Below are 18,766 nucleotides of genomic sequence, written 5' to 3' on the forward strand. Positions count from 1 at the left end.
AACCAACAATACATAAAATTCAAATATATCTATTTTTATAATCTTCGATTGTAAATTATAGAATAATAAAAATAAAACAGGTTTATTTCCAATTCCATAATAATAGAAATCTCAATTCTTTAAATATTCTTTACATAATTACATAATAATAAGCAGTTGCATTATATATGGAGAATTTAAGAGAACATCCTTTATTAAAAATATTTTTAAAACTTCTTATATATATTTTATATTTTTTTATATTTTGCAATGCTTTGGCTAAGGCTTAATGAGAAAACTGAACGAGTTCATTATTGAAACATTATTTATGAAAGCAGAACATATTGCATGTGTTTTCAAAATATGCCAATTTCATATTATTCTTGGAACTCGCTAAGATTATTTAATTTTCCAATATAAAAATATACGAAATTGTCATTGAAAATTGGCGTTTGAAACTATTTCGTGAACTACTTAGCCGTAAATTCATGCTCGATCAAAAAATCATGCATTAAACATAAATACATGATTTTTTGTTCTTCTGTAAAAAATTAACGAATTGACGTTTCGAACTGGTTCATTGGCCTTTGCCAAAAATTCGAGTGGCTTTGCATTTGCGGAAAAGAACAACCAACCGGAGAACTTTTTGGCGGACCAACTCGTGCAGCTTTGCTGTCTTGGCCATGTTGCAATTAACTGCCAACTAAACAGCAATTGGCCACAATTATTATTATTATTATTATTTTGGTACGGCTATTTTTGCAATGTTTTTTGTGTTTGCTCTCGACTTTTGCAGTTGTTGTTGCCGCTGCTGTTGGCTGTTGTTGTTTGCAGCATTTGGTAATTGTTTTTGGCATGTTTACCATTTTGGTTGGCTGGGCTTTGGCCCGCACATTTATCTATTCATGTGCACTTGGGCCATATTAAGCATATGTCTACCTATAAGATATACTTTTTGCTCGGCTACCGTTTGGGTGCACATGCGTGGAGCGCACAGTCACAGATTTTAGCAACAGATTCCGCTTTAGCCATCGGTTACGCCAATGACCTTAATTCGCAATGGTCATACGTAGCTCGTTTTTCTTCTGGCTCCGCCAATTTGCAGCACATATTTCACATTCGGCTTAGATCATTCGGGCAACCAACAGGGTTCAAATGTTGTTTGATTTTGTCATTTGTTTAGTCGCACAGCGTGTGGGCCCATGGCGGATCTGGGTTTCTCAGCGAGGCCAATGCAATACAGAGTAAATCGTAAAACATTGATTACTACACGGAAAGCTTTATTAGTTACAATATCTAAGGATATTTTTAATAGCTTAACAAAGAGATTTGTTGTTTGTAATATGTTTGTAATGCATATATGCACAAAAATTGTTTCTTAAAATAAAATTTAATCTAACATACGAATATTTCATGGATATTGTAAAAATATTTTCATGGTATGTGTATATTTGCACTATTTCATCCAGGAACTGCCCATTTATCCATTTAAACCAAGTACATGATTATAAGGCTCGCTTAACTAGTCTACATATGTCTCTATAAAGTTCCAATATGTGTATATATATATGTATATTTATATAAGTGTATGTACCAAAAGTGTACATTTTTGATATATTTGTTTAATAAACTGTATAATGCACTTCTTATAGCCCTGCGAATAAATATTTATGAATTTAATAAAAACTAATTTGAAATGCAATTTGCAATTTTTTCTTTGTCTTCATATTTTTTTTTTTAAATAATTTTTTGGTAATTAATTTTCATTCATATCTCAATTTCTTAAATATATATTTTCCTTGCATTTGCATATGCACCGACAACAATGTAAATCTTTGTTGCTTAAGAAAATGCAACATTTAATATGATATTTGATATATGTATATACGTTATAGGTATTATAGGTTAAGGTAATAGATTTTCAATGTTAAGGTACTAAAATTAACTGCCATAAAGCTGGCTTGGGTCGGTTCATTGTCTGCCTTTGTCTGCCTCATTCGAATGACTCGAATCAGTTGCATGACTCGAATGGCTCGAATCATTCAACTAATTCGAACCACTTCAATCGCACCTTAGTGTCTCTCTCCCTCTCTTTCACTCTGCCTTTCTGTCTGTCACTCCACCTGTTGTAATTGGAGCTCATGTTTCTCATCCTCATCGCTGACATACATGCGGGTCAAGTCCGAGGCCACTGACACATTGTCGCTGCTGCGATTAAAATTGAAGATGTTAAAGTCATCGGCAAACATAAGCATTAACTTGGTAGAAACCCGACGAAATTGAATGAAAATCGATTTGTTCAAAATGAAAAAGAAAAACAAGCAAAATACCGCCCGATAAGTATTTTGCATTTCAAATAGTCGCGCCTTTAAAGGTAGCCTAATGGAAATAAATAATATTAGAGTTGGACATGCAACCGCCTCCAATTTTGGTTGGATTCGAATTCGCCTTAAATTGAATAATTGCCCGCCATAAATTTATGTGAGACACTGTATAAAAATGCTTGGCATGCTTCCGCCGTGCTTCAGGGCGATCGGGCGATCGGGTGACCATTGACTATTGGATATTGACAGGTTGACATTCTGTCAGTTGTGTGGCTCGAGATTCGTTTCATTCGGTTTTGGCATTTGCGCAATGTGTCTAATTGTCAATTAGCTGGCCTGCTCTTGGCATGGCTCAGTCTCAATCTCAGAGCCAATCACTAACTCACTCACTTGGCAAACTCGTTTTCGTAGACCGATGCCACCAAGGCGCTGTAATCCTGATCCGTATTGCTGGGCCGCAAGTAGCGTGCGCCCGTCACCGCCAGCCGCTCAAACGACGTCTTCATCAACGCATCCGAATTTCCATCCGGCATATTTGGCATTGACATCGAAGATGCAGTGCCGCCACAGCCGGAGCTGCTGCTGTTCTCATTCGGTGGCGCCGCGAAGCTGCAGTTGCTCAACTTGTTCATACAGACCAACGTACTAGTCGGATAGCCGGCGTTCAGCTTTGTATGTGAAGCCTGAGCCATGGAGGCATATGACTTGATCTCGTCATCGGCAATCATTGTGCTGGTACTGGTGCTGCAAATAAGAGAGAGTTTCTATTATAGACTTTTAAAATCGAGAGAAACAATAGGAAAGGATGCTTCAATTCTAGATAGAGCTACCATAGAAAATGTATCTATGAAGATAGTTTGTTGATTTATGTTCTCATTAATTAATGCAATTTTAATTGATATAATATATTAATGACTTGCAATTCCAAAATAAGTCTCATCATATTAATGCTCTTTTAATGGTAAAAGTTATTTCATTAGATGATGTTTGTGGATTAAATCACTAGCAATTAAATTGACCATTGAGTTCAAAATAAATTTTAAAAAATTGTAATTACTGGCCCAATTATTCTTTCTTTAGTAATAATATTTTGTATTTCTTGGAATCGATGAAAAACTTCTGTATTGAAATGTTGACAGAGCACATATATTTTTATAATAAATGTTTCTTTTAATCATTTTAAGCTCTTTAAATAAAAATGGAAAACGAAATCTACTATCACATGCCCGTTAACCAATCAGCATATTGAATTCTATATATTCAACTTTAACTATCCATATAAATATTAGACACTCAATTATTTTGTGTATCTCAGTCACGGTAGCCCCAAAAATACACAGACACACAGACACACAGCTATTCTCGCCCATCTTTTGCAGAACAGAACCGAATGCAACATAAATCGTTGCTCAATTAACCCTTTGATAGTTTGGCTCACACCCAGAGCCTGGCCCAGTGGCAATTGCATTTTGCAGGCCGTCAGCGAAGCACAATGAGTCAGCGGCTCAAAACTTGTTTATTTAATAATTAAAATGATTTATGCGACTGATTGATGTGGCGCTGTTGCTGCTGCTGCTGCTGCTGCTGCTGCTGCTGAGGTGCACTGCACTGCAATCCACACCATGGAGAGCAATTGGTGTCCATGTTTGTCTGCATGTTGCGCTTAATGCCTCGTCTGTTGTTGGCGCATAAATTGCAACAGCCATAAAGCAAAATGTTAACAACATTGGGCCAAACCCAAAAACAACGCGCCCCATAGAAGGTCGACAGTTGAACCCACAGTCCCCGCGAATTGGTTTCAGATTTAGCTTAGGCTTTGGCTTTGGCTTTGGCTCCCATTTGACCAAGTCTTCTGCCTGCTGCCGTTGGGCCAAGAACCGAGCACAATAGAATGCAATTCATGCTCTTATTTGTTTGCCAACTGACAGACACTCGACGGGACATTTCAGACAGACAATTTGGACAGAGAGACGGCCCACACGGTCCACTCGAATAACACTGCTCGTAAGTGAAGGCAGTTCGGCTTTCGGTTCGGTTTGGCTTCCTTGTGGGCCGCACACAACACAAATGTCAATTTCCATTTTCGCCAGGCGTCAAATTAAATTACTTTGGAAAATTGCCTTTTGTCAACGCCCACGCGCCGCAAGCGTAAAATCAACAAAAAATGACTGTGTCTCGTGCCCACTTGGTAACGCCATTGTGTTAATTTGTTTAAAAGTTATTAAATAAAAGCAAAAAACTCAAAGCGCAGTGTCTTGAAGTAGAGCATGCCTGCACAAGTTGGGAATTATATGCAAATTTGCTTACTGAGCCAGCATGCAGTTAAATACCAGAAGTTGTCAAATAGAAAAATGTATGGCTCAATCTGACTTTCTCACTAAAACTGACAAACAGCTGTTCATTCCTTTTAAACTTAAATCTTTTCGTTAGTCGTCAATCTATGGTTCTGCAGAGTATTTCTCATGTTTCTGTTAAAGTTAACTATCGTAATAAATACATTGTCAAACATTTCGCATTTTCATGTTCTTTTTGACAGAACTGTCAATCGACATCAATCAGGCTATTAATTTCTCTGTTCGATTAAGTCTAGATAAGATGAACAAATTGCAGCGTTGCCAGCTTGCAATGCACAGCAGATATGGCAGCACTCATCTATGAATTTTATATGTTAATAGATTTGAACGCAGCTGACATTTGTGGACATTTTTTATATATTAAATTGTTATGCCAAAATGATTACTAATCACATTGTTTGTTTTTCAAATTAAGACTTTTGTTTATAAACTGCATATGTGATTTGATTTCGAGTAACTTTTAACACATTGTCATAATATAAGACTGGTTAGCTGTCTTGTTCTATCAAGTTCCAGCGCATAAGTTAGTTGTTAGGCAAAAGTGTCGAGGTGGTTTTTGTATTCATTTCTTTTTTCATTTTTTTTAAACAGTCTGCTTGTCAAATTGTTCATTGATTTTAATTGAAACCTGTCTGTCCTCAGTCTGCAGTCTTAATAGCTCCACACCTAGAGTCTAGCCAAGAACTGACGCAATTGATTAGCTGAAAACCTTCTGTTATAAAACGACTTGCCTTTAGACTTTGGTCTAATCGAGCATTAAAGAACTTGTTTGCCATTTCGCGTATCGAGAGGCGATCCGTGCACGCATGCGATATATCTTTGGGTGCGATCTCCAGTTGCTGGCGATTGGCGGGCCTTTGACCGTCGTCGGACAACTTTTGACTTTTACTTTCCGCGTGCTGAAACCCCACAAGAGCTAAACTCGTTTCACATTTGCCCAAAATGCAGCAGAGTATCTGAACAATAAATAAAAATCCGCACAAAAATATTTCACATGCCGTCAAAGTGTAGAACGCAAAAGTCTATTGAAATTTTCGGGGAACACACAACAAAATAAACTGGTTCAGATATCTCTCTCTCTCTCTCTCTCTCTCTCTCTCTCTCTCTCTCTCTCTCTTTCTCTCTCTCTCTCTCTCTCTGTCTACAAGTATTTCTCACGGGAGCCTGGAGATATTGAACCGGCTGCGTGCCATTGAGATGAGAATGCAGTTGTAACATCTGCTAAATGTCATTTGGCATTGTTTCCCCAAAGTCGTTGGCTTTGAGCTTCGGTTATTTTTTATTTTAGCTAATTTATTGTCTATTCACAGCCCAATTTTAATTGCTTTTTAACAATAATGGGTAATTGTTAATTGGCAATTGGCAGTTAACATCCGAGATTAGAATAATTTACGCTGAGAGAAAAGAAATCGCCGGTCTGAAAACAAATCTCAGCTTGAACAACATTTAATTCACCTAAATATATTGATAATATAAATCAATCTTGTTAAGGTCTTTCCAATTATTTGGCTGTCACTGTTAATTTTTGAGCTTCTAACTTCTAATAATATATTAACTAATTTAAATATTTTGTATATATTGTTAAAGCTTGTGATGAATATTTGGATTTTTGTTTAAAATTTCAGTTCAACAAAATTAATTTACTTTCCAACTTGAGCAGTGTTTGGAATTATTTTGCACAGTGCAAAAGTGATTTATTTGATTAAAATGCTCAAGTTAATAACGAGGTTGCAAATATGTTGCACAACACGAGCTTAATGAATTAATATTAATATTGATATTTCTGCTACCGTCCACATCGCTGCACTTAACCATATCCATCAGATACAAGATACAGCTGCTGCGCGTGCTAATCGCGATGATTTTAATTCATGTTTCGCCGGGTGCGCTGCAGACAGAGGTCAGGCAATGTATCTCATGGACAGCGTTGATTTAAATTCGGTTTTAGATTCGCAAAACTGATGCAAAAACTTAAAAGGTGTCAAGCGACAAAATAATTCACCAAAATACAAAACTAGGGCATACTGAGAAAAGGCGACTTGAAAATGCGCTGCCAGCGATTTGGGTTTTATAATAGACAACTAAATCAAACTTTGAATCAAATTGCTTGTGGAAGAAAGTAGATCGAACAATGCTCGGAAATGTATGTTCCTTAAAATATCTTCTAATAAAACACAAATATATCTTAACAATATTCAGTTTAAAAAAAATTTTGCGTAAATTATGATATAACCCAAAAAAATCTTTCATCTGAAATTGGGAACCAAATGAACTGTGAAACAAAAATGAATTTTGGTCAGCTTGCGTCATCATGCTCTGGCTTAAGTCTCATAAATCCAAATTATAGTCTGATAAATAAAAAATAAAACGTTGGGGATTTCAAAATTCATACAAAATGTAGCGAATTTTAAATATACTATTTCTATTACTTAAGCGAATCTTTGAAATATGTAAATTAAGTTTAATTTTGTTAGATATGGATAGGTTGTATCTGCGAGTCTCTGAGTTCTTTAACATTAATGGAAATGATATGCGAAATATAATATCTGAAAGCTATAGAGCTATTTATTTGCTGCGCCAACTGCAATATTTCTTGTATTGTGATTAGTATACGGAAACTATGTTTGGAAAATAAATAATAACATATCAAAAAAGGTATTTTATTTCACTTCCTGCTTTTAGGTTCGATGCGCAAGCCTGATTTACCGCAACCATGAGCACAGACCAAAATATCGACTAAAGATCTCAATTTATTATTTATAATCGCCCGTTCTACTGAAAAGTCTATCTTCAACCAAACCGTCTATGCTTTGTTTAGTTCTTTTTTGAACAATCGGTTTGATTTAGGGTTCCCCTGATAGTGAAGAATAATATGAAATATGAAAGCCTTGGTTAAAAGTGGATCTCATCTTTAAACAAGCAAACTAAACCCCTAATTGAAATCTAGAAGACATCTTGTAGGACATCAAAAGGTTGCTGGGCAAACTTTAGCCTGGTCGAGCCAGGCTTAGGCCAAGTTATACTATAGCCAGAGTTCAGGGTGCATTTATCGTTGATCTTAGAGTTGTGTACAACAACAAATATCATAAGACAGACAACACCAAAAAAAAAAGGCTATCATAAACAGTACGCAAAATGCAGTTCAACATGAGCAGCGGGCGATCGTGTGAGGTCCAAAAGCCCCAGAGATGCAAGCAGTTAGATAGACAACCACACACACACACACACAGGTACACACACACATATGGAACATACCGAAAACGGATGAATACATATGGCGCGAACGGCAGGGAGGCCCGTTCTAGGCTAGAGCAGCGGCTCAAGACACAAGACAATGGCCAACGGAGCCTGACATTTAGTGCGAGCTGTGAGAGTCGCCAATCGCAGGTTGCACGTTGCAAGCGGCAAGCTGCAATCTGCGAGTGGCGCGTTGCAAACAACTGTCAACACACGAAAGTAAATGTTGAGTTGTGCGGAGTATGTGGAGCCGGGTCTTAAAGTTCATAAATTGCATTGAGGGCGCCATGTAAACAATATGCTGCAGTACGAGCGTCTTAACGGCGGCCGCATGCCATAAATCTGATGGCTTTTGGGGCACTCTTGTGGCACTTACCAATCGCTGGCGTCTGTGGCTGGACTGCGTCGCTTGCTGCATTTGCTGCGCATGACCAACTGCAGCCAACTGGGCACGGGCGGTGTCGGATCCGGCGTGTATCTGCCAAAAAAGCAAACCAATTAAATCAGTTAAACACAGAGGTGAAACCTAATACACACCTGATGATGGAGTTGCAGTGCTTTACCCTGGGCAAGGCAAATATTTCATTGTTTGGTATAGCAGAAGCCGCTGCTGCTGCCTTCTCCACAGCTGGATCCACTTCGGGTATGAGTGCCAGGCCCTCAGAATCGCCGAAATCAGCCTCCAGGCTGCTAATCGAGCTGAGCGAGTTGCGGGCGCCGGTGTGATGGCGCGACGGGGGAGCATCCTCCAGATCGCGAGGATCAAACTTGAGCGTCACTATAAGAGCCGAAAATGAGGAGAAAGAGAGGCACAGAGCATATCGAAATACACCGATTGACACACACATTCAGCCACAGTCAGAGAAATTTTTAGGGGGCGGGGTGGGTATGAAATGGGGTTCATGCAAATGGAATTGTTTGATATTTTGTGCGTATTGACGATGCGAGGAGCGAGGGACGGGCGAGATTCCCATAATCAAAATTTGTGTCATCAACATAGAGAGCCAAAATTATTGATAACGGTATATACATCACCTTTAATCTTAGATTGGTATGAGTTCAACTCACGTTTATCCAACGGTCCCAGCTTCTTTGCCAGCCCATACATCGTTTCCGGAGTCCAAAAATCTGGTATTCTCGCAAATATTAAGCCCGCATCCGCGGGCAGCTGTATGCCAAGCTTGTGCAGCAGCAGCATGAAGGGCTGATAGAGCATCGTCGACGACTGTTCATTGTTCCACTGGACCACCGGTATGGGCTTTTGCTTGAACATGCAATGATAGACCACCGGCTCCATGATGGGTTCCACATCCGTCTGGCAGCTGCCGCACTTGATCATCATCTTGACGTAGCAGCACTCGAGCAACAATTTCTGTAGCCACACCAAATGCTGCGACTTATTCTCCTTTCTAATTAGATCCAGCAGAACCTAGAAAACAAATGAATTGCCATTTAGTATGAAGTAAAAGCTAAGCCTAAATCCCTTCCCAACACACCTGCACATCATCCGAGGGTTTGCCATAGGCGCTTTCTTTCAACTCAATGCCCGAATCGGTGGTCAGCGATGTCGGCGTGGCCAGGAGAGTTCTCTGATATTCGGCATCCTCGAACTTCATCAGATCATCGTACTCCAGCAACGTAATGATATCCTGATTGGGAATCAATAGATTAGAAAAGCTCAAGCAATATGTTCTGCGGACTCACCTGTTGCAGCAGCTGTTGAATGATAGAAATACGTGTCTTTATCTTGTTGCCATTGTTGCTAAACAGCTTCGCAATATTGCCAATCACATCGTTTTGCCTCTTGCTCTGTACAAAATACCAACAGAGCGAGTCCATGTCCTCCTGTGACCAGGGACTGCAAATAAAATGAAAATTTTAAGATAAATATATATATATATATATATACATGGCACCTATGTGATATTATATTAAGATTGTGTGGATGCCAAAATGAGAGCTATTAGTATACAAGATATTTTGTCAAAGTCTTGAAAATTTTGAAACTAGAGTTCATTTAAGCAGACAGTTCGATTAAACAATATCGATCTGATCGAGACCCCATCTTCACAGTAAAGATCTCTTAAAATTTCAACTCACCAAGCAGTGTGTTCCTGATTATGCTCCTTAGTCAGCTCGGTCAACGAAGCGGTTGGTATAGCCATCGGTGATTTGGGTGGCGTGTTCAGAAACTTGTGAATAACATACTCAATTAGATCGCTCCAGTCCTGTAGATTAGAGGAAGAAAATTGTTAGAGAATAGCTCTACGAAGTATATTAATGGAAGCTTACATCGCATATATCATAGTCGGCCTCCCAAATGCGAGAGTAGGCCTTCAATATAATAGGCTGATAGAGAACGCCAACCTGGTCCAGATCGCCGCCAATGTGATGCATCATGGTAAAGATGCAGTCGTTGACATATTCGCCATTGTTGCTGAAGTCCTCCAAGAGAATGCCATAGTAGTGCATCACCTCCAAGGTGGCAAATCTGTTAGGGTTAACAAAAGGAAGGGTAAGTCAAAGAAAACATTAGATATTCATTGGGTAACCTACTGTGAGATGTGCTCCGAGAGTCCAATGGTCTGGCCGCCTTCCAATTTGGCAGCATTGTCCAAAATCAGCAAAAGAATGTGATTAGTCACGACCAGATCTTGTAAATACTGCTTGGAATGGATGCTGGGATTAAATCGTCGCAGCAACAGAACAAACAAGCAGCGCAGATCTGTGGTAGCGCTTATCTGTAGCTGGAGCTGGCGTAGACGATAGCGATCATCCTCGCTGAGATGGGTGACCTTGTTGTAGGCTTCGATGGCCTGCAGGAACTCACGTATGGCCGTGACCACCAGATGCATGCGACGCAAATAGGGTCTCAGATCAGCACCCTCCTGTCGTGCATTGAGCTCTAGCTGCTCGCACAGGCTGACACCCTCGTAGGTTAGAAAGCTCAGCACATCGAAGGTGAGTATTGTATCGATGTGTTCCATGTCCAGCTCCAGCTGGGCGGCAAACTTGAGAAAGAACGTGACAAGCCAGAAGAAATGCGATGTATCAATGGGCATCTTCTGTGAAAAAGGAAACTTTAAGCAAATATCTCTAGACCAAGACTCCAAGGGCAACCTACCGCATTGGACAACAGCTGGGAGTGCAGCTCCTCTACCAAATAGTTGTAGCCTTTGAGTAAAAAGTCGACTGTGAATTCTTTAAGCAAATTGGATATGTCATCGTCGTTGGGCGTGTGCAGCACCAGGCCCTTCATGTTGATGCTATTCAATGGGTTAAGAGATTGCAATTTAGCGGATATTTCTAGTTAGGTGAATTCCCATTTAGTACTCACAGGCTGCTCTTGCTACGCTTGACCAGCTTCTTGCGTCTCAGATCCTTTGTATCCTGCGGCACTGCAAAGATGCGTTGTTTGCTGCGATGCTTACTACTGCACGGCGGCTTCTGATGTTGCGGCTTGCCCTGGGGACCATCATCATCATTGCTGGATGTGGATATGGACTCTGGATTCTCCATCTGGGTGCCATAGCCGCAGTCGGAGTGCTCCGACTGTGAGGATGGGCACTCACGCTTCTGCGGACAGCATTTGCCCTTGATTAGCTGCAGTTGACCCGCGTGCGGTGACTTCTGGCCCAGCTTGACGGCCGAAATAAAAGAGAGTGGTGCGTAATTGTCCGACAATATGGCCGAGAGCGTGTTTCGACGTGGTGCGGGCGGCTTAAAGCCCTCATGTTTTAGGCTAGTCGTTTTGGTCAAGATATCTGCGCTTGTGGTGCGAGCGTAATTCGCATTGGTAGTGTAGTTGACATTGTCAGCTGGTTGTGAAAGATTTAATGGTTCGCTGATGACGGCAGTCATCTGTTTGTACTCCTGCATTTCACAGTCGGACCACGGCTGTTGGGCCGAGCAGGGTCCCTCGAGTATATAGTTGGCCGCATTCGAGCTGGCCATGGCATTCTGATATTCATGCCCTTTGCGACTGACCTCATGTAGCGTGGCATCGGTGCCCTCGCGCAGAGCCTGACGTCGCTCCTCGCAGCTTTCCTTCTTGCCGCCGCTGCCATTGTCCGAAGAGTCCGATGTGGGATCTGAGGTGAGCATGGGACTGGAGTCGCCGCTGGCCTGTTTGGGTGGCGTTGTGTTACTCTCATTGTCATCCGAACTCTCCGACAGTGAGGCCTCAAACCACAAGTTCAGCAGCTTCTGCAAGGTGCTCACATGCTGATCCTTGTAGATCAGTGCAATCAGCTGCACCATGGTCACGCCCCAGAGCGAACGCTGCGGACAGGTCATCAGATATAGGAGCAACTTATCAATGCTCTGTATGAATAGGTTCCATAATATGGTGTTCTGCATGGACACCTGATGGCCGCTGCCCGGCTGCAGCCTGGGCATCAGGAAATGTGCATGCGTCTCCGGTATGTGCAAAATGTTGCGCAACAACAGGAGACAATTGTTGATCTGATCGCATTTGTGCGGCGATAGCTTTGGATCCGATTCCAGAATGTGTTTCATATACTCGACGACGCTCTTGGTGCTCTTCGGATCGGTGAAGGCCTCCTTGCTGTTGTAGAGCAGCTTGTTCAGCTCGAAAATTGTGTGACGCCCTACCTCGGTGCGGTACATGAGATCCACCGAGAACAGGCACTCCACCGGCACGGTAAGATTAACCAATATCCGTATGACTGACTCGAGCACCGCATCATCCTTGGCATTCTCGAGCAATGGTATTAGATCGACTCGCACATTCTGGCCAAAGCCGATGGCGCGACGGAAAGTGCGCAGCGTTTGATCCTCATAGGTAAGTTTATGGTTAATCTCCTCCAAAATTGCTAGGATGGACAAGAATCAGTTAGCTTATGCAGGTTAAGTATTTTAGGCTCTTCACTTACCCAATGCATTGGGACTGACCACGTAGGTGCCGCCAACAAGGGAGCCCAACGAGGAGAAGACGCTCTGAAGCTGAGGTGTTGCGAGTAACCAGTCCATAACAGGTCCTCTTTATATATAGTCTGGTATGTGGATGCTATACTTAACCTGGTTGTTCTTAAACTGCCAAGATTGGCACATTGCTCAATTCTGACATATATTAATATATTTTAACAATGGATTTCAATCAGCAATTCTTTGGGCCAATGTGCTGCAAATAGTCAGGAAAATGAAAGAGTCCTTAAAAAAATAAACTTCACACTTGAATGTATTAATTTATCTCTTAGGTATAGTTCAATATTTATTTTCTACATTTTAATTTATTTAATTAATATATACAATTCTTGTTATCCTTCTGTAGGTTGGTTGAAATGTTAGTGAAAAGATGTATATGTTTAAATTTTGACAGATTTTAAAAATAATAAATAATATAATAATAAATATAATAATTTTTTGCATTCCCATTTCTTTCTATTCTATAACAAGTTTCTTTACACTTCTTAATAAACTTTTCAAAATTTTTTTATAATTTCTTAATTAAAATAATTAATGAAGATAATATAAAAGACGTTCTTAGATGGCTCAGTTAAAAACAACTAAATGGTATTTTAGTATTAATTAAAAGTATTTAATGATTTAATACCTATATATATATTATTATCACTGAAAAGCCAACAAGCACTGCATTTGCCGTTCCATTGCACAATCAACAATTGTCGAAGCTTTTTCAGTTCGCAGCACAAAAACTGGCCATAAATAGAAACCAGAGCTGGCCACAGTGCGCTGCATGTGACCAATACGTCAAGTGCTGCGCTGGCAACAGCGCTGTGCCCCACCCCATTCCTCTTCGGCCCACTCACTGTCAAACGGTGCAATGTGCAATCGCGGCCTGCAGGATAATGCGACACAGGCGCCAAGGCAACACGTGCCCAGGCAGCGTGTTTTATTACAACGGAAACTGCGCAAACAATACAATTTTTAATTGTTGTGACTATGTCACATAACGACACTCAGCCGCCTTCCCCTTACAATCGACCAACTCAACAAATTGTAAGCAGCAGCGTTTTACAATGGATTACCAATAAAAAGAAGAAAGAGAGAAAAAAAAAACAACAAAGTAAGCTCAATCGAAACGAACTGAATCGAGTTCAACGTTAACCCTAACCCTTCTCAGTAGCACACGTAACTATTCGACGCATAAGCATTTGCAGGCATCCGCAGGCCGCATGTGACTTACACACACACTCACACGTACAATAACCCATGATTGTGTAAGCTTCGCAGCGGGAGCATAGAAATCTACAAAATTGATTTTTTTTACCCTATGCCATGGACACCCTCAAGTCCCAATGCTGTCTTTACATACCCTTGAAAGACACTGCGAGAAATGGGACAGCTTTTATGACCATGCAGAGTGGACGGAGCATGAACTTAAGAATTAAATGCCATCGATTGTTAATTATTACTCTACTCTCGAATCCAATATAATGTGGCTAATTGAGAGTGTTTGGGTCTATATCAATGCTAATGAAGCAATAAAAAGTGTTGCATACTTTTGAACTGTCGCTTAAAATGCAACAAATATAAAATTGTCAAATCTATTAAGTGCATTTTGAACTTAACCAAAATGAAAAAATTTTATATTAGTAGCTCTGTATATTAATATATAAAGGAAAGTTCACCCGACTGAATGATTGATTGACTGAACAGAAAGAGCTAGGAAGCTAAATTTTTGCTGAAGCTTCCTTTTGGCTCGCTAGGGAGCATTAAGACTTGGTATTGGTAGGTAATTAAGCAAGAAAGTAATCATGTGATGGAGAGCTGTGGTCTAAGTGCGCATGAAACACATTAAAAACAACACAGCGATATCTGAGCGTCACGCTAGCACGCGAGATGTCGCTGGTTCAAATGTAGCAGCACTGAAAACAGCAAATGGAAATTATTGTAAGTTTGCATATTGTCAAAGACTTCGTGAATTGTAAAAAAATTAATTTGACGGCGAAGATGATGATGGATATCTTCTTCTATTTCGATATTTAAAATTTGTTTTAATTCTATTATATAATTTATAAGTTGTTGTTGTTTTGAAACGACATATCTTCTTGAATCCCGGAGATCATGGAGATATGTCGTTTTGAAACGACATATCTTCTTGAATCCCGGAGATCATGGACATATCTCATACATATCTCCATGATTTCCGGGATTCAAGAAGATATGTCGTTTCAAAACGACATATCTCCATGATCTCCGGGATTCAAGAAGATATGTCGTTTCAAACGTTGTGCATAGCGTAATCTGTTGTGCACGTAGATAGTAATAAGGGGCGATAATTTCTGGTTGGTCTAGCCGGAACAGAGAATTGAAGATATTATATTATTTAATTATTTTCGAGTCTCTTGCAGAACTCGAATTATTAAATACCTTAAATACGTGACTCATATTCATTAATGTATCCCAATACATCTGTACCCATTCTCTAATGCTGTGGAAGTACAACCCCGATACCATATCCGCTAGCAGTTATGAAACCAAAAACACTTTCAAAGAAGGCTTACATAAAATTTGTTTCACAAACAGCAAAAGATAACAAATAAAATAAAGATAACAAATGATATGCGCATTGTATTTGTATTGGCACAGCTAATCAAAATGCGTTTTCATTCTTTCGCAAGGGAAAATTCATTCAAAAAACCTAACGCTTATTTTACATTTGATACGTTGCTCAAGCTACCCTTTTAAACTCATATTGGTACAATGCAAATGGACACAATTTGATGGCAGGGAAAGAAAAAATATTTTCTAGCTGTCAAAATAAAAATAGATATTTATCTAGATGGCTGTCGAAGGCAGATTTATTCCCACAAGACTTGCTAGCCTCGATGGCAGACGATTGTATACCCTATAATACAGTTGCAAAATGAGGGTGTCTTGGCTTTACTCTTGAGATTTGCTTGAAAAAAAAAGGAAAACCAAGAACAAGATTAACTTAGTGAATGTTTTTGGAACAAAGGATTAATAACAAATAAAATTACTCAAGAAAAAGGTATTAAATTAATCTTAATAATGAATAATAAAATATATGAAGAAGTATCCCTCGAAAAGTATCATATGCCACTCTGTCAAGCTGGTTCAACGACTGCAGCTCAGAGGCCTTATTTCGCTGAGCTGTTTGAATTTTTAGAAAAAGTCTATTTGAATTTCTGTGTGAGTATGCGGGTTATATAATGATTAACATATTTCCGCGTCAGAACTCGAAGTTTCGCTGACTGCAAAAGAGCAGTCGCTTCGCTAAATATTTAAATTTGGCGCGTTTAAACCCAAAAGCTTTAAGTGCTGTCAGCTTTCGTCAAAAGCTCTGCGTAGTGGGCTACGCCGTAGCACACTGTGATAGGTCGTGTACTTGCCGGATGCATATATTAACTAACTAATAGATTAACTTACCCGATTTCCTTTTGTGTTTTTTTGCAGCTGCAATTTATTTCACAGTGGTTCAACTGTGATTTGTTTTGAAAGCGGTTTTTCGGTTTTTTGTTGAGCTGCGTTAAGAAAAAAGAATGAGACTGTTAATAGTTTTAGTTTTTAGTTTTGTGCTAATATTAAATGTTTCATCAACGAATTTCACTTTGTTTCATATCACTTCAAACACTGCCAAAAACAATTTAAATAGTAAATCTACTTAAGCTCAACGTATTTGTTGTTAGTTTTTTTCAATCTTTGTATTTTAATTATAGTATTCTTGTAAGCTATTTCGCATGATTTATGTAATCTACGTATTTCAAGTTGAACTTACGTAAAATGCAAAAAGAACAACAACAATAAACTACAAAACAATTGCACATTGATTGTTAAGTGAAATAAAAAAAAAAAAAAAACTAATTTTTCACTGGCATCAAAACAAGCACAAAAATATTTACAACAACAACTGTATTTAGTTGCCGCAAATATTTAATTTTAATGATTATTCAAGAGTTACACATACCACAAGCTCAATTGGTTGAATATATTAAACAATAATATATCAAATTATGTTTAATATATTTCATATATATTTTGTTTTTTGTTAAGTCTCAAGTGTTTGTATTTATTCTAGAAATTTTAGCAAGACGCGAGAACACGAACCGTTTGCCTGAAGCGAACAATGTTGAATGCTCAAAGTATTTGCATTGGGCTCCAGTTGTCGTCTCCAAATGCAGCGAACCGAAGCTTCCACACACACACACGGCCACGCGCCCGTTCGCATTCACATTGCACTCGCATGAGACGTAAAAGCTGCGGCCACAAGTTGCCGTTGTGCCGGCCGCTGGCTGTGTGCGTGTGTTCGTGTGTCTGTGTGCGCCAAAGCTTTGCTGTTCTAAATGTTTGCTTCTCACTCGCGCTCACGCTCTGCTTGGGGGCTCGAGCCGCTCACGTGTAGCAGCAACGTGCGGCACGTTTGTGTGTCTGTGTGGCACTGTCTGCGCGTGTGTGTATATGTGTGTGTCTGCTTGTGTCTCTCTGCTTGTGTGTATGTGTGTGAGTGCACAGCAACCGCAATCAATAAAATAGCAAACCGTTAAACAATTAAAGTGCCTACGCTGTATTTGCTGTCTGCTATGCTCTCTCTATTGATTCTTGGTGTTGGTGAGGCTGTTCGTGGTTGCACCCACGCACACAACAACATTGCCTATTGTCACTTGTTGCCTAACACTATTGCCTTTGGGCTACTTTTACACAACATCCAGTCAACAGTTGGTCAATTAACGCGGCGTATGCGCAATGTGCAAATGTAGAAAACTTAGATCACGTCGTCCGGCTGATCAGCGAGCTATCGCGAGCTCCGAGCACGTCAGCTCTACGCGACTGCAATAGAACTAATGACAAGCCCAGATCGGACACATAATCGCAATCGCAAACAGCACAGACAAACGATCGACGTTTGTATATGTAACATATATGTACATATGTATGTGCATCTCCGGTTGCATGCAAAAAATACTTACAATGCGATTTGTTTGCATAGAATCGTTACCTAACGACTTTAGCTTACATGTATATATCTCTATACGTGCAGGAGTGTGTGTCGGTGTGTGTGTGTGTGCGTGTGTTTGTGTGATCATTATCAAGTTCAGGGCGCGAGATATCGTAAACACGTAAAGCTTTCAATATCATTCAAATAGCAGCTAAAAGTGTTATTCGCGAATAGATCAACGTGTGACAGGACTTATTATGAAGCATTTATAATAATAATTTATACAATTATCCATAAAGTATTTAAATATTTATTTGTTGGCTGGCTCGAGGTCCGTGTTTGTTAAAACAAACAATGAAAAACAATTTTATTCAATTCTCTTCCGATATATTTCGGTTGCACATCGGCAAACCGTCTTCAGGGCACTAACACCAAGATACAAAAAACAATTAACAATTATAATACAATAAATTAAACATTATTTCGAACATTTTACATACATTATTTTACACGTCTGCGCTTTTTGACGTGGAGATTGTTACTGAGGTTGTTTGACTGTTTAAGAGGTGTCTGTACAAGTGAGCGCAATTTTCTGTGTCTGTCTTGTAGTTTAGTCGTTTGTAGGTTGGTGTGTTAATTATGTGTAGCATTTCCAATGTGTGTCGCTTGTTATAGTGTTGTTCTTGTTGTAAGATTGTTGTTTCATCAAAATTTGGTGTGTGGTTGCTTCTTATACAATGGGTCATAAGTGCTGTTTTCTGTATATTATTTTGATGTCTTAGTTTGAAGTCCGATTTATGTTGACTAATCCTTGTTTTTAGCTTCGATTTTGTTGTACCTATGTAGACACTATTGCACTTGTTGTTGTTATCCCCGCCACATGGTATTTGGTAAACGACGTTGCTTTTTTCGATCATCGGGATTTTCGACTTTATCTTGTTGAAGAATTTTTGTAATGTATTCGTCGGTTTGTGTGCTACTTTTATATC

At 39.5% G+C, this 18,766-nt stretch overlaps 1 protein-coding gene across 3 annotated transcripts; it reads right to left on the reverse strand.

Annotated features, from left to right (window-relative positions):
* Nucleotides 1–1,242: 1,242 nt before the first annotated feature.
* Nucleotides 1,243–17,673, reverse strand: tim (timeless). Of its 3 annotated transcripts, none has more exons than XM_032438069.2 (15): nt 16,809–17,673; nt 16,271–16,365; nt 12,790–13,037; nt 11,232–12,729; nt 11,019–11,160; nt 10,451–10,956; nt 10,187–10,385; nt 9,995–10,122; nt 9,599–9,752; nt 9,391–9,543; nt 8,963–9,323; nt 8,432–8,672; nt 8,271–8,372; nt 2,694–3,047; nt 1,243–2,187 (listed from the first exon to the last, which is right to left on the reverse strand). In XM_032438069.2, exons 3-15 carry the CDS (start codon nt 12,884–12,886, stop codon nt 2,094–2,096), a joined length of 4,029 nt encoding a protein of 1,342 aa, XP_032293960.1. In that variant the 5' UTR covers nt 12,887–13,037; nt 16,271–16,365; nt 16,809–17,673; the 3' UTR covers nt 1,243–2,093. The 3 variants fall into 3 exon arrangements, with proteins under 3 accessions (XP_032293960.1, XP_002052545.2, XP_015028466.1); XM_002052509.4 differs by having other exon boundaries at nt 10,451–10,959; nt 16,949–17,672; XM_015172980.3 differs by having other exon boundaries at nt 10,451–10,959; nt 16,809–17,672.
* Nucleotides 17,674–18,766: the final 1,093 nt, after the last annotated feature.

This window comes from Drosophila virilis, chromosome 4, assembly GCF_030788295.1.
Source record: "Drosophila virilis strain 15010-1051.87 chromosome 4, Dvir_AGI_RSII-ME, whole genome shotgun sequence".
Taxonomy (NCBI): Eukaryota; Metazoa; Arthropoda; class Insecta; order Diptera; family Drosophilidae; genus Drosophila; species Drosophila virilis.